The sequence below is a fragment of the Bison bison genome, unplaced genomic scaffold, assembly GCF_000754665.1.
Source record: "Bison bison bison isolate TAMUID 2011002044 unplaced genomic scaffold, Bison_UMD1.0 scf7180017864386, whole genome shotgun sequence".
In the NCBI taxonomy this organism is placed as follows: Eukaryota; Metazoa; Chordata; class Mammalia; order Artiodactyla; family Bovidae; genus Bison; species Bison bison.
Window position 1 is genome coordinate 1,384,032 of NW_011494958.1, and position 16,020 is coordinate 1,400,051.

Genomic DNA, 16,020 nt, shown 5'->3' on the forward strand with positions numbered 1-16,020 from the left:
CCAAGGAGTAAGCGTCTTTTAATTTCATGGCTGCAGTCACCATCTGCAGTGATTTTGGAGCCCAGAAAAATAAAGTCTGACACTGTTTCCACTGTTTCCCCATCTATTTCCCATGAAGTGATGGAACCCATAGAATGCAATGTAGCAGACAGTTCATGGTTGCTTAAGGAAAATAGGATGTATATTCTCAGAACAGAAAGTATGAGGAATAGAAATGTATTTTGTTGAAAGAAAAAAGGATGATTTTTTGGCTATTTCTGAATGGGGAGGGCTTCCCCGATAGCTCAGTTGTTAAATAATCCACCTACAGTGCAGGAGACCCTGGTTCAATTCCTGGGTCAGGAAGATCTGCTGGAGAAGGGATAGGCTACCCACTCCAGTATTCTTGGCCTTCCCTTGTGACTCAGCTGGTAAAGAATCTGCCTGCAATGTGGAAGACCTGGAGACCTGGGTTCAATCCCTGGGTTGGGAAGATCCCCTGGAGAAGGGGAAAGGCTACCCACTCCAGTATTCTGGCCTAGAGAATTCCATGGACTATACAGTCCATGGGGTCACAAAGAGTCAGACACGACTGAGCGACTTTCACTTTTCACTTTTCTGAATGGGGAAAGAATAAGAAACAAAGTATGACTACAGAAATGGCAGGAGGTTTGCAGAAGAGGAACACTGAGAAAAGAATTTTGTACGTGGTCAGAGTCTCCTAAGGTTGGATTAAGTTTAATCAGGTAAACGGATTTTTCTAATAGTAGGCTTATGCAGGACTGAATTTGGCTTCTCTTTCTCATAAGAGAACAATGTTTTCCTGGCGTACTCCTTTTGATATCAGACTGTGTGAGTTTCTATGCCATTAAGTGATCGGTATCTACTTTAAAAAATATTTTCCCCCCATCTTAGCTCACAGAATAAGCATTGCTTCACAGATACCTATGATACTATCTGATTGGGTGCTTTAAAACTTTTAAAAATTTCTGACAGACTAACCCAAGGTCAAATACAAAGTTCTTTTGACCTCCAGCTAACTTTGGGGTGCTTCAAAGGGCTCCTGGAACTTCCCAAATAGAGATCCTAAACTAATCGGGTTATTCTGTGAGGAGAGGTTTGCCAGGTTCTCAGAGAACACAGACAAGCTGAGGGATGAAGCTGCCAGTCTGAGGTTGGCATTCACTCTCACCTGGCAGCCTGCTGCTGCTTAGTCACTCAGTCGTGTCCGACCCTATGTGACCCCACAGCCCCGCCAGGCCCCTCTATCCATGGGTTTCTCCAGGCAAGAATACTGGAGTGGGTTGTCTTGCCCTCCTCCAGGACTGACCCAGGGATTGAATGCACATCTCCTGCTTGGCAGGTGGATTATTTACCACTGAGCCCCACCTGGGAAGCCCCCACCTGGCAGGACATCATGGTTATTCTGGCCCACTGTTGTACCTCTGATAAAAAAGAGCATATACTGAGAAAGGCCAGGGAACACACAGTTGGCCTCCTGGCCCCCAGTTCACACTGGTCACCAAATCCACCAGGCGGGTGGCGATGCCATCCCAGAGCACAACTCACACTGGGACTATGCAGATCATGCAGGCCGTAGCTAGGATGAGACATGATATTACTCGTCTATCAGAAGGAATGAAAAGGAGTATGGTAAAACCTGTAGATTATGGTAAGGTCCAAGAGGTTGCACAAGAAAAGACGAAAACCCAGCAGTCTTCCTGAGCCAGGCGACAAAGGCATTCAGGAAGGACACCCACACAGACCCTGAGTCCACAGAGGGGAGGAAACCACTGGCCATGCGTTTTATCACCCAACCTATGCCTGATACCTGGAGGGAATTACAAAAGCTTGAGACTGGGCCCCAAGCCCCGCTGTCAACCTTGGCAGAGGAGGCCTTCAAGGTCTGCACCAGCTGAGACTTAAGGGAGGAAGGAGGCCAGGAAGGGCAAGAGGCTAAGAAAGGAAACTCAGCTTCTGGCCTCTCTGATTCACCCACCACCTCCAGGAGACCCTGGAGGGCCGAGAAGGCTGGAGAGACCACCAAGAAGCTGCCTGGGCCCAAACCAGGGCACCTTTTGTCAGCAGGAGGGGCCCTGGAGTGGGGAAGGTCCTGAGCACCCCCAGGGGGTGCCGGAGGAGCCACCCCTACTGGCCCAGCTCCAATCTCTTGGATGAGAACTCCCCGCACACTAACCAACGGGGCTGGAGCGCCTGTGGGCTCCAGATCCCACTCCATCCATCTTCATCACTCCAGCCTAGCCTCGGGTGTTGGCAGGTAGGAGAACTGAATTTCCTGCAGACACTTCTCTGTTCTGACTTGGCTGACCGGCTTCCTCTCCAACCATGACAGGAGCTGATGGATGGCCTAAGGCAAGGTGTCTACTCTTGCCTGCAGGATCAGGTCTATTATTAGTAGTTACAGTTAAGTCCACACAAAGTCGTATCTGACTCTTTGAGACCCCATGGACTGTAGCCCACCAGGTTCCTCTGTCTGGGGAATTCTCCAGGCAAGGACACTGGAGTGAGTTGCCATTCCCTTCTCCAGGGCATCTTCCTGATCTGGGGATCAAACCCAGGAATCCTACTTTGGAGGCGGGTTCTTTACCATCTGAGCCACCAGGGAAGCCCTTTCACACACAGGCAAAAGAGCCACAGTGGACTGCTAAAATCTTTAAAATCATTTTCCAGCTCCTTTAATGCAAGATATAAAGAAGTTTCCTATCCTTTATCTCTTTTCTGTTGAAAGAAATCTAATAGAGTTTTCCATCAAAAACTATTATTCTGTCTTAGGATGATTGTTCAAGCTGGTGGCCTCCCCATTTAGTGTAAAAGTGATTTGTTTAGACAAAAAAATGAAGTTAAGGTGGCTATGAGCTCAGATATCAGATATACAGTTGTTTACCTAGCTGTGTTAAAGCATATTTTAAACTGTTCTGCATAGTATGACAGGTTATAGACTGCTCTGGTTACCATTTCTTGAATAAATTCCTAAGTCCTTTTTATGAGGCACTATTACAATAACTGCTGGATTACACAAGGAGAATAACAGTCCTATAGAACAAAGGAGCAGACTGAAGAGTTTTAAAACCCCACATAAGAAGTATATCCCTTACTTTACCAGTCAGTAGCTGAGAAAGGTTCAGGTCCTATGTAACCATCTGTGAGCTTCTCTGTAATCTAGACACGTGGGCAGTACAAGAAAGGAGGGTTAGTCCTGTTACGGTATAGTGTTCAACCTAAATTCCAGGACAGCATGATTATTAGTAATCCTTCTTATATATGGCAGAATGCCCTGTCCTCCTCCTTGGGAGAGATCTGCTGAATAAGTTAGGAGCCAGTATGTTTTTTAGGACAGGGTGAAGTCTGAGGATGTCAAGAATCCGAGCAGAGAATGTATCTATCAGTAGCCCTAGAAGACCCACCTGTTGGGCATCAAAATATTGATGGCAAGACATGAGAGAACAGATGGATCCTGCAGTTTGGGATACCTCAGTACCAGGAAGGGCAAAATGTGATCCCCCCACTAGTAATATAAGGTTAAGGCCTTGGGAAAATACCTCTGGAAGCAACTATATCCCTTAAAGCCTGAGGGGCCCTGAGGGGAATCCAACTGCTGCTCAGCAGATTCCTAAAACACAAGCTCATCAGCCGCTGCCAATCCCCTGCAACACCTCGACCCTCCCTGTTCACAAGCCTAACGGGGAGTGTCGGTTTGTTCAAGATGTACGAGCAGTGAGTGAAGCCGTCATTCCTATTCACCCACTGGTGCCAAAATTGCACACCTTCCTCCCCAAGGTCCAGGAAATGCCCAGTATTTCTAGTCTGGACTTCAAAGCTGCATTTAAAATAAAAAAAATTCTCTTTATCTAGACTCTCAATATCATTGTGCCTTTGAATGGAGAGACCCTGACACCCTAGAGGTCAAAGGACGCACTGGTTAACTGGAGGAGGGTTAACAAGATACCAGGCCCCTCCAACGGATGCCTCCAATATTACCTTAAAGGTGTGAAAGTGAAAGTCGCTCAGTTGTGTCTGATTCTTTGCGACCCCATGGACTATACAGCCCATGGAATTCTCTAGGCCAGAATACTGGAGTGGGTAGCCTTTCCCCTTCTCCAAGGGATCTTCCCAACCCAGGGATTGAACCCAGGTCTCCCACATTGCAGGTGGATTATTTACCAGCTGAGCCACAAGGGAAGTCCAAGAATACTGGAGTGGATAGCCTATCCCTTCTCTAGGGGATCTTCCCAACCCAGGAATCAAACTGGGGTCTCTGGCAATGCAGGTAGATTCTTTACCAACTGAGCTATCAGGGAAGCCCACCTTAAAGATATGTGAAACCCTAAACCCAGAAACTCGCAGTGGAGAGTAGAGACTTAGCACATCAGTGTATAGAGACCATAGGACAAACTTACTCCAGTAGGTCTGATCTTCTAGGTGAAACTCCTCACAGCCCTGAGGTCAGATGGTTTACTGATGGCAGCAGTTTTGTAGAAATAGGAACCCAAAAGGCCACGTATGCCACAGTTAATCTAGATGAATAGAATAGGAGCCAAGGCCCTGCCACCCCACACATCAGCTCAGAAGGCTGAACTAATTGCATTAATGAGAGCTTTACAATTAGGGAAGGATAAAAAATTAAATATGTTTACTGACTCCAAATACGGGTTCCACGTGCTACATGCTCACGCTGCCATTTGGAAAGAAAGAGAAAAGTTAATTGCTAAAAATTTCCCCATAAAAGGCTTCCCTGGTGGCTTAGATGGTAAAGAATCTATCTGCATTGTGAGAGACTTCGGTTTGGTCCCTGGGATTGGAAGGTTTCTTGGAGAAGGGAATGGCTACCACTCCAGAATTTTTGCCTGGAGAATCCCAAGGACAGAGGAGCCTGGTGGGCTGTAGTCCATGGGGTCGCAAAGAGTTGGACATGACTTTGACTAAGACACACACACACACACACACACACAGAGCTTCCAACCCAGGGAACAGTAACCCACTGTGGGGACCATCAGAGGGAGGGATCTTTGGGGGGCAATGGTAAAGCAGAGCTGTTCAACTGCAAAACAGGCCACTCACCTACAGGAACTTGAACAAGTTTTGGCTCTAATGATTAGCCCCCTGAACTCCCTAGACTCCCCCAGTATCCCCCACAGGAGCAGGAACACGTTGAGAAATGGGGCTATGAGAAGGGACGTGCAGGCTGTATAAAAAGGAGGATAAGGTTCTAATCTCCGAGGCCCAACAACAGAAACTCACCAAGAGCTTGCCTGATGCCACCCCCACGGGAGGGATGCACTACAGCCCTTGATGGAAAAGACTTTTTCAGGGAAAAAGCTGAAAAGAACACTATAACAAGTAAAACTTGCCTGAGATTCATGTGCCACCAAGAACCCACATACCCATCCAATCCCTGCTTCGTCACTCAGGCCAATCCAACACCAAGGGACATTTCCCGGGAGAAGACTGGCAGTTAGAGTTCACCCAAATGATGATGATGATTTGGATATAAGTATTTTCAGGGTGTTCACTGATAATGTCACAGGATGGGCTGAAGCCTTCCCCATCAGATCTGAATAGGGTATGGAAGTCTGTAGGTTTCTTCTAAAAGAAATAATTCCTCAGTTTGGACTTCCAGAGTCCCTCCAGAGTGATAACAGACCTTCTTTTAGAGCCCAAATCACAGAGGGCCTCACAACAGCCCTGGGGACAGACTACAAGCTACATATCTCTTGGCACCCCCAGTCTTCAGGGAAGGTAGGGGGAAGGAACCCTACTTTAAAGAAATCCTTAGCAAAGCTCTGCCAAGAAGCTCATGAACCCTGGACCAACTTGCTTCCTCTTGCATTCCTCATGGTCTGCGTAGCACCCAGGAATGGTCTGAGATTTTAGCCCATTTGAAATCATCTCCGGGAAGCCCTTTCTTACTGCAGACATTCTACTGGGTGGAGGCCTGAACCAGGCCCTGAGATAGACTATTAATCGAGGACAAGTTCAGAAGGCGATCCAGGACTACATCCACGAGACACTGCCAGTTCCCACGAAAACTAGAGAGGAAAGAGCAGTCCTCAGAAATTAACCTCGGGGCTACGTTGTTCTCAAAACCTGGAAAGATGGGTCCCCTGAAGATCAACTACTGTCAGAATGGAAGGGTCCCTATAAAGTAATTGTAGCCACTCCACTGCTGTCAAACTGCAAGGGATATCGAGTTGGGTACACTCATCCGGGCTAAAGGTTTTACCTCCAGAAACCCCACAGGTCACAACAGAAGAGCAATACACCTGTGAACCAGTGGGAGATCTGAGACACCTACTCAGAAGACAGGCTCCGTCAACAGATGAGTAAATGAGGCCATGGGTGGGCTCCTATGAGAAGCCTTAATGGGACTTGGGACCTCTTGTTTCCTTAGCCGATGTGGTTCTTGACAATCATCTGGGCCTCAAGTAACTTCTGGCAGAAGAAGGCAGAGTTAATGTGGTAACTATTGCTTCCTTCTGCATTTGGATCAGTGCAACAGGACAGGTAAAAGTTAATATTAAGGAAATAGACGCCCAGGCAGATGGGCTCCATAATTTTGGCAGGCGTGATACTGCCTTCCTTGTCTGGTTAACGGTTAAGGCAGCCCAAAGTTAACTTGGTTCCTTCCCTTTCTAGGCCTTTCAATGGCTATCGTTGTTGTTCTCCTTTTAGCCCTTGTTTGTTCAACCTTCTGGTTAAACTTGTTTCTTCCATGCGCTAACGGTTTTAAGTTCGGCTCATGATGGCTCAAGGAGTTCAGCCCATTCCAGTGGAGGGTGGTCCAGGTCCTTAGAGGTCATTGAACTGTCAGTGAGGAACTTCTACACCTTAGGGGTAGGCTAGGGTCTGCGGCCCCATCCAGCAGGAAGCAGTTTCAAACAAGACCTTCAGCCCCTTACTCCTTAAGAATAAGGGTGTAAAGTCTCCTAGAGTTGGGGTGGGGGATGAGACAGACCGGAACCTGGAACCCTTTGTGCAGTGATACAATGCTTGAACCTGGACACACCTCTTCACTCCTTGAGCAGCAAAATACAAAGAAACTGTATGGGGCTTAAAATAACTGCATGCAGGCATGCCCAGCTGGGACAAATTCTGGACAAAAGATACAAAGAGACCAAACAGACCCAAATGCCACTTTTGAAGAGCAAAAGCAGAGTACTGTGCATGGCCCCTGCCCAAACACCACCTAAGGGGTGGGCAAAACACTTCAGTCACCTCCCAGGCCAACCCCTGACACAACCCTACCCTTAGCCCACGTAAGAAGCAAGCTTAACGCCTTCCCTCACCACCCCCCACTCCTCAGGGAACCAGTCAGCAAGGGAACGTTGTTTGCTCTCGCTTTCCCTGCTGCAGCAGGAGCCCCAGTAAAGCCCTGCCTAAATTTTCTGTCTGACCTCTACTCAATTTCCATTGCTTGGAGAAGACCAAGAACCCTGTTCGGTAACAGATACATAAAAGTGAAAGTTCATTACCATTTTATTTTTGAGATCACGGTATATTCTATAGAGTAATAAATGATAAAAGTTTTTAAAAACCATTAAATATCATTATAGACGTCAGGTCCTAAAGCCATTATTCACTTTCCAACTGTGTCACATTAGGAAGTAACCCTCCTGGTTTCCTCACCTGTAAATTGAGAATTATATGGTAATAACGACTATCTCGGGGATTGTTTGGGGCATTAAATGTTTAAATTTAATTTTAAATGTTTAAAATGCTGAGAGACTAGTGTTGGAGACTGTGTTGACCAGCGTCTGCTCACTCGGGGATTGAAATGTATGCCTTGGAAAAGCATCTCCAGCCTTCACAGTAAGTAAGTGCCAGTGAGCAGCTGCCTGTTGTTCTGTGGTTGTCTTGTAATGTCTCGGGTGAACTCCATGATAAGCTTGTGATGGAGGCAGAGAAGCTCACCATTTTCCATAACTTACAGGTGAAAAAACTGAGCTCACCAACGCCAAGCGGCTAACCACAGGTTACTAAGAAGTCAGTGAAAAACCAGGTCTTGCATCTTCTCTGGTTCGTGTTGTGGCTTTCAGTTCACTTGAGATTAGCATTTCGCTTTATTTGCATGAATCGCACGCACAGCACTGCTAAGTGGTTTCTTTGTTTGTTAGGTCCTGGGCTTTGACAAGGAGTTCCAAGTCAAACAGAACCCGATGCCCGGGATGAGGGCACAACCCTTCTGGAAGGGCTGGGGATGCTTTTCCAAGGCATACATTTCAATCCCTGAGTGAGGAGACGCTGGTCAACACAGTCTCCAAAATGAATGAGCGTTGCACAGCCAGAGGAACGCAGGACAAAGGACCGTAGCTCTTCAGCATTTGCTGAGGACTGATTGCCATCAAAGTTTATTCAGTGAAGGTGACCTGACTATTAACCTCTAATTTGATCAGATTGTCTGAGAGGAGAAAATAAATTCTTTAGAAGAATCCCTGACATGGACTCGTGTAGACACAGCCATTCACATGAAAGACCTGTCACTGTTCACTTCTCTCTCCCCACGGGCTGGAAGATCTGACCCAAGAGCAGTACCCAAACCTCCACACAATAAATCTGCTGGGTAGCTGAGGGGCTCCCCCAACCAGCTGTATCAACTGAGTACCCCACTCTCATTCTGCCATTCCCCATGAAACACCCCATAGGCACACATATACTTTTCCAAGAACAAATCTGAGCAGTTGAGAAGGCAATGACAGTATGGAGATGAAAATGTAGAACCGTGAGAGCCTCTTTTTCTTACCCTGTCTGGAATCCCACTCCAAAATACCCTCCGGATCATTGCTTAAAGTACTGCTTTCTTAAAAGAGCAACTTCTAAGAATTAGATGCTTCTATTTCAGGATAAAAAAACCTTAGCTCAAAACATGTTTTCTTCAGAGCATCCATTAGAACACAGTTTATCCCACTTTTGAAAATGAGATGTAATTGACAGCTCAATTGAGAGTATTAGTTTGAGGTGGTAGTCACTAAGTCGTGTCTGACTCTTGTGACACCATGGACTGTAGCCCACCAGGCTCCTCTGTCCATGGGACTTCCCAGGCAAGAATACTGGAGTGGGTTGCCATTCCCTTTTCCAGGGATTCTTCCTTACCCAGGGATCAAACCTGCATCTCCTGCATTGCAAGCGGATTCTTTTACCACTGAGCCACCTGGAAAGCCTCCAAAATTAGTTTGCAGTATACAACATAATGATCCTATATTTATATGTAATGCAAAATGAGCAGTCTCTCTTGAACACTCTATTTGCTGGGCTCCCAGGACATGGCGCTGTCTTGCTTCTCTGTCTGGCAGACTCACTCATCCTCCTTTTCAGCCTGATCTGAGTCTAAAGGGCTGAACCCTCACAACTCCTCCCCATCTCTAATGACACTCCATCTCTAAGCAGCCTCACCCGGTCCCCTTGGCACTAAAAGCATTCCTATGCTGAGAGTTCCCTTGTTCCTGTCCTCACTTCGCCTCTAAACCCAGATCTGAATATTCCATTGCTTACTCCGCACTGCCACTCGGAAGGTAAAAGGTGTCTCAAGCTGGACATGTCCGCACTGAACTCCAGATGCCGTTTCAAATTGGCTCCTCCCCCAGTGTGCCTTTATCGGTAAATGGCAGCTCTACTCATCCAGTGGCTCAGGATGTAAAACTCTGAGTCACACACGATTCTCTTCTTTCTGTCCAAAGCCACCTCCATTCCAGCAGTGAATCCTCTGGGCTTTGCCCTCAGGATAGACCCCAAACCCAGTCTCTCCTCCCTGCATCCATGGCAACCACCCCGTTTCAAGTCACTCTCACCTAGACTATTAAAACAGCCCCCTATGCAAGTTCCTGACTTCTATCTAAGCATGCTAACCTTTGGAAATATAAATTAGACCATAAATCCTCCACTGGAGACCCTCCAGTGACTTGCATCTAATTTAGAATAAAGCCCTACAAGGCGGTTTACACCTCAAATCCTTCAGCCACACGAGCCACCGGGACACCCACTCGCTTGGCTTCAGGGCTCTTTCAGACGTGCAGCCCCTGCTTCCGCTCTCTCAGCCGGCCTCTGACCCTCCTACCCACGCTGCCCTCCTCATCCCTGCGCATCCTCTTCCCTCATCTTACAGGGTGAACTGTGTCCCCAGAAAGATAAAATTGAAGTCCTAACCCCCGGTACCAGTAAATGTGACCTTATTAGGCAGTAGGATCTTTGCAGACATCATCAATTAAGATGAGGTCATTAGGGCCAAAAATCTAATCCAAAATGTCAGTGTTCTTAGAAGAAGAGACCCACACACAGAGGACAATGCCAGACGAAGACACGCCGAGGGACAGGATGGCCATGTGACAACAGAAGCAGAGGTTAGGGTGACGTGGCTGCAAGCCAAGGAACACCAAGGATCACCGGCCGCAGCCAAAGCTCAGCAGAGGCAAGGGAGGCTTTGACCCAGGGTCTCGGGGGCAGCATGGCCCTGCTGGCACCCTGGTTTCAGACTTCCAGCCCCTAGAATTGGGTGAGAACGAACTTGGACTATGTTAGTTTGTGCTCTGGTACAGCAAGTCTAGGAAGCTAAAACACCCTGATCGCTGATTCTTAACATCCACTGTCGGCTCCTGCAATGTTGCCTTTTCTTCATTACCCGTCCACTCCATTAGACAACGAGCCCCACTAGGTAAAGGCTTCACAGCCTTGCCCAGGGACAGCCATCCATCCCCGAGCTCCTCCTGCGGCTCTGGCCGGCGCACTGCATGGTCCCCAAACTTCTCTCTTTCTTTTCCCTGACCTCAACGAGTTTATCACATCAGAGAAACAGATCCATAAATAAACACCCAAAAGAATGATTTTAATAGAAAGGTGTACAACACACTGCTGTATTTAAAATGGATAACCAACAAGGTCCTACTGCATAGCACAGGGAACGCTGCTCAATGTTATATGGCAACTGGGCTGGGAGGGGAATTTGGGAGAATGGATACATGGATACGTATGGCTGAGTCCCTTTGCTGTCTGCCTGAAACTACCACAACATTGTTAATTGACTATACGTTAATACAAAATAAAAAGTTGTTTTTTTTTTTAAAAAAGAAGGGTGCACAAAGTATGAGGAATGTCCATTCACTTAGAGTCATGATAAAGAAAATTAAACTTATCTCTTTTTTATCTCTAAGGATCAGAGATGACTTTGGATGTTAAACATGTAGGCTAAGATCCTAAATGCTTCAAAACATTCATTATTTGCACTCATACACAATGAGAACTTTTATGATTCTTTTTTCATTGTAAGGCTTTTTGAACTAGATTTTACTCTTTTCCCAAGGAATAAACTGAGTCACAAAAGTGATAGAGTCCTGGTTAGATAATCATTGTCAGTGTTGGCCCCCTAACTTTCTTAGAGACCTGGCTGTACTGCCCTCACATTATAAAGAATCTCTTTAGTTTTCTCAGAAAGAGAACCTTCACAGGACCAAAAATAAACCCACGTTAGACTGAAGATCTAATTAGAATCAATCGAGGGTCTGGCATGAGATTGACAAACTGCATATTTTTTATAGTATTTATACTTCATTATTTGCTCCCAACATTGGATAAAATATGCAGTATCAAAAGTTGCTAAGTACCTGTGATCTTGTACTCTTTAATGTAAAAATAGCAGCACCATATCAACAAACACTATGACACGTATTCCATATAAATACGGAAGATGGGGTGTGGTGAGCCACATCTGGCTCTCAGTAAAATCTTGGGCTGTTATCTAACTGTTTCATGCCTCACTTTCGATGTTACGAAAGTGACACACCCTTCCAGCTCCTAGTCTTCATGAGAAGAAATAATATTACTTCTAAAAATTTAAAGTGTTTAAAAAGTTTCTCATTATTTTTTAAAGTCTATTGAATTAGTTACAATATTGCTGCTGTTTTATGCTTTGGCTATTCTTTTGGCCCCGAGGCATGTGGGATCTTGGCTCTCTAATGTTGGATAGAACCCTCACCCCCTGCAATGGAAGGGGAGTCGCAAGCATTGGACCACCAGGGAAGTCCCTAAAGCATTTTAGAATTAGGCCAGGCCAACCTAGCTGGGTTAGAGCAGATGTACACCCACTAAACGCTTACAGGGAATCCTTTTACTATTGGAAGCCTCTCCTAGAAGTGATGAACCACACCGAAAGGCGGTGGGAGAAGCTGAGTCAAGGGCCCGTGCCTGCAGCTTGTACTTTGGGTTGACCCAGTAATGCACCATACCCCGACCTGTCAATCAGAGGCTGGCACCAGAAGGACTGCCCGCCGAGGCTACTCTCAGGGACCTTTCCCTGGTCCCAGCCAGCCTCACGATAACTCAAACTTTAGACAACATAAAGGTTTAGAGAAATTTACATACTTTACAGAAGCAGACTTACTTTTCTAATTATGTGTTCAAAATTAAAGAACCAACGCAGGAGACCTGGGTTCGATCCCTGGGTCGGGAAGATCCCCTGGAGGAAGGAATGGCAACCCACTCCAGTATTCTTGCCTGGGAAATCCCATGGACAGAGGAGCCTGGTGCGCTACAGTCCATGGGGTCACAAAAGTCAGACACGACTTAGTGACTAAAAAACAACAATGTACATATACATTAAAATAGGGGGGGAAAGCCAAAAAAAAAAAAGAAATGATACATTTTTTCTCTTCTGTGTATCTCTATGCTTTCCAGATTTTTATGATTAACAAAAATTACTCATTAACATAGAAATCACTATATTGAAATATTTACTGACTTGTATTTTATTTTCAAGAAGTGAAATGGCACATTAATATTTTTCACAGTCCATATTTTCAGGAATTTGGTCAGTTTTTTCCTTGAGCCAAGACTAATGACATTTCTATGGCGTGACAAATACTAGTACTTTAAAACAGGGATAGCTAAACGCTCCAGTCTAGAAACAGGTGAAATTCATTCAGTTCTCATGCAGAAAGATGGAAAACAAAGACACCAAACAGAAGTGAAATCATCAGATTATAAACTATTTTACATTTCCTCTTTGTATACATATATGCCTTCATATTACAAATCTAAAAATAAATCTTTCCCTGGACTCCCTAAAAATAATGTGTTCAACATTTTATTCATAAGTAGTTTATACTATATTTTTAAAAGCAAAGCCACCATGCTATCATCACACCTAAAATCTATCAATTATTTCTTATAAAATATTTAGTCTGTGTGCCATTTTTTTCTGATTATCTCATAAATCTATATTGTTTGCATGAGTTATATTTGACTTAAACGGATGCTAACAGATTCAAGCAGCTATTTGTAATCATGGTCTGGGCACACCCTAGCCAGGACAGATTCAGGAACCAGTGGCTTACCCAGCCTCCTGAACCTCTCTAGCAGCCATTTTGGGTGAACTTGTAACCCAATGAATGGGCCATTTGAAATTATTTTGTCTGACCATCTCTTGCCCTATTCAAAAAGTGATACCAAATACTGCATTCCCATTGCTTCAGGGATCACAGGCAAGGACCTGGCAGGAGCAATTTAATATTACATTTTACTCAAGCCAACTGATCCGTAGGCAAAGAGGACTTGCTCTCCCACCCCTGCCCCACCCCCGAAGAGAAGCTCTGCCTACTCTTTATCCAGCCAGGCTCTAGGCTTAAGGAGCTTCACATTCAACTTCAAGTCCACAACCATTTTAGACTTTGCAAACCAAAGTGTGGTATTTTCTGGCAAATGTTTCTAGTGTCACGGGGAAAGAAAGGAATTGGTCTGGACTGAGTAGTGGATAAAATGTGAGCTAGGGTGAGCTGGCTCCAGCCGAAGGTTGCATAACCGTAAAAGCTGCTTTTCAACCCAAACTAGCAAAAATAGTGACTTGCAGAGCAGAATTCCAAGGGAAATTTCAGGATACCAGGATGTACCAGATGCAATGAACTCCAATGAAAAAACAACAGACCTCCCCAAACAATTAAATGCCAACAGAACCATAGATAACAGATGGAGAAACAGAACAATCAGTTCAGTCTGTTCAATGCCTCAGGCCTGTCTGACTCTGCAACCCCAAGGACCGCAGCGCAGCAGGCTTCCCTGTCCATCACCAACTCCTGGAGCTTGCTCAAACTCATGTCCATCAAGTCGGTGATGCCATCCAACCATCTCATTCTCTGTCCTCCCCTCTCCTCTTGCCTTCAATCTTTCCCAATAATGCACACACACAGTCTGGCCCTGTAGTTGTGGGTCCACACAACAGGGTGGGCTCAGAACAGGCACACATTCAAAAAAGTGCAGTGGCACAAGGACCCCCATATTGTCCAAAAACCCATTTGATTCATCCCCTCCCCTCCAATCAGATCAAAAGCATAACAGTTGTGGGTTTTTGAGAAGTTTGGGAAAAGGTTTGATACCCAGAAATATGTTGTAAAACTTAGGCATATCCTGCAGGATTTAAGCTCCTGTTGGTATAGGAAACACATCTAGGGCTGCAGATGGGGGAGGAAGACCCTTCGATTTTTGCAAAAGGCTCAGCTTGGGTGGCACCCCGCCTCACCAGCAAAAAACCCCGGGGCAAACGCTGCGCGCGCGTGCGCGCGCTGGAAGCGATCAGCCGCCCTGCGCCACCTCCCAGACCGACACGTTGACACTGGGGGCTGGACCAGGCGCTGCCCGGGGATATTCAGTTTTCCCGGCTGCCCGGGGCTTTTCAGCAGCGCTGGAGCCGTTCTGGCTGGGATTCTAAGGGGTCGGGCCAGCTGCCACTGTTCCAGGGGTTCCGAGGGGAGTGAGGAGAGGGAGGTAAGGGGATCCTCCTAGGAGGGGGGCAGGTGCACGGGGCAGGAAGTGACTCCTGAGCCGGGAGGAAGACCTGCAGGACGACGGGGGATAGGGGACCCGGGGAAAAGTCAGGGCATAAGCCGGGATGCCGCCCACCCAGAGCCACTCACCATCCTCCAGGGCTTCATGCATCAGCAGAAGACCCAGCAGCAACCAAATCTTCATCTTCAGGGCGAGGGGTCGCGGCGGAGGCGCTGGGGACTGCGGGTTGGAGGCGCGCGGACAGCGTAGGGTGAGGGCAGGGACGCCAGGAGACGGGCGGGCGAGGGGCGGGCGCCTGGGACGCCGCAGCTGGAGGATTCGGTTTCAGGAGGAAGAACACAAATTTTAGGAAAAAGTTTGGGGATTTTTTTTAAATTCTCTATCTGTGTAATGTGACCTCTTCTGCCCCCTGGTGGAGCCGTGAAGCTCTGCGCTTTTTCCCGAGGCTGAGAGCGAAATGTCAATTACAAGTCACTCGGCCAGTTCGAGGTCCCCGCGCGTTTTAGCAAGTTTACCAACTTCGAGAAGGCTCGGCGTAATCCTGCGGTGTCTCATCTAACCAGAATTGTCCAGATGTCACCAGCGCTGTCCCACCAGCTCGTTATGGCCGTGATGCTCTGTAAAAAATGCCCCCTGCATATATTTCTTCATTCCCAGCAAGTCTCTTCCGTGCGCTCACCAACAAGACCATCGCCCTCGGAAGTCCCAACTCCGCACCCAGCCCTGTACCTGCTGGACGCGAGCCTCCCTTGCAGCTGAGACCTGGCAGCCCCCTGGGGCTCCCAGGGGGGAGGCTGCTCTGCCTTCAGAGGGTCCCATGGCAGGCCAGCTGCTTCCCCGGGGTTCTGCTGGAGGGTTTGGAGAAACTTCTCCTTCCTCTCTTACGCAGCAGAAGCCCCACTGCCCTACAGAAGACTCAACTAGGTGTTCAGGAGGAACTGTGCCAGAAAAGAGATCCAAGTAACAGCACCAGGGCCTCCCTCGGGACTCTGAGAAGTTGACCCCTGGCTCATCACTCTGGGCTGGAGCCTGGGGTTCCGGCTCCACCTCCTTCCCTCACTCCACGCCCTCCCAGGCCTGCTTCATCGCCCTACTGACTGCACCAAGGCCGCCCTTCTTGGCCATCATCCCTCCTTCTCTGCCCCAGCTCACAGCGTTACCATGTGTCACCAGCAAGCGGCCACAGCCTCCTATCTGGTCTCCCTGCCTCTCTGTCTTGCCCCTCAGTCCATACTTCCTCCAGCTATTAGACTGATCTCC

The 16,020-nt window shown here is 47.1% G+C and overlaps 1 protein-coding gene across 1 annotated transcript in view; it reads right to left on the reverse strand.

The window, feature by feature from the left end:
* PDGFRL (platelet-derived growth factor receptor-like) overlaps positions 1-15,076 on the reverse strand; it is a 73,950-nt gene extending 58,874 nt beyond the window's left edge. Inside the window, exon 1 of the mRNA XM_010858370.1 lies at positions 14,889-15,076. Coding sequence (XP_010856672.1) covers positions 14,889-14,943 — 55 coding nt within the window. The 5' untranslated portion in view covers positions 14,944-15,076. The remainder of the gene's footprint in view (positions 1-14,888) is intronic.
* Positions 15,077-16,020: the final 944 nt, after the last annotated feature.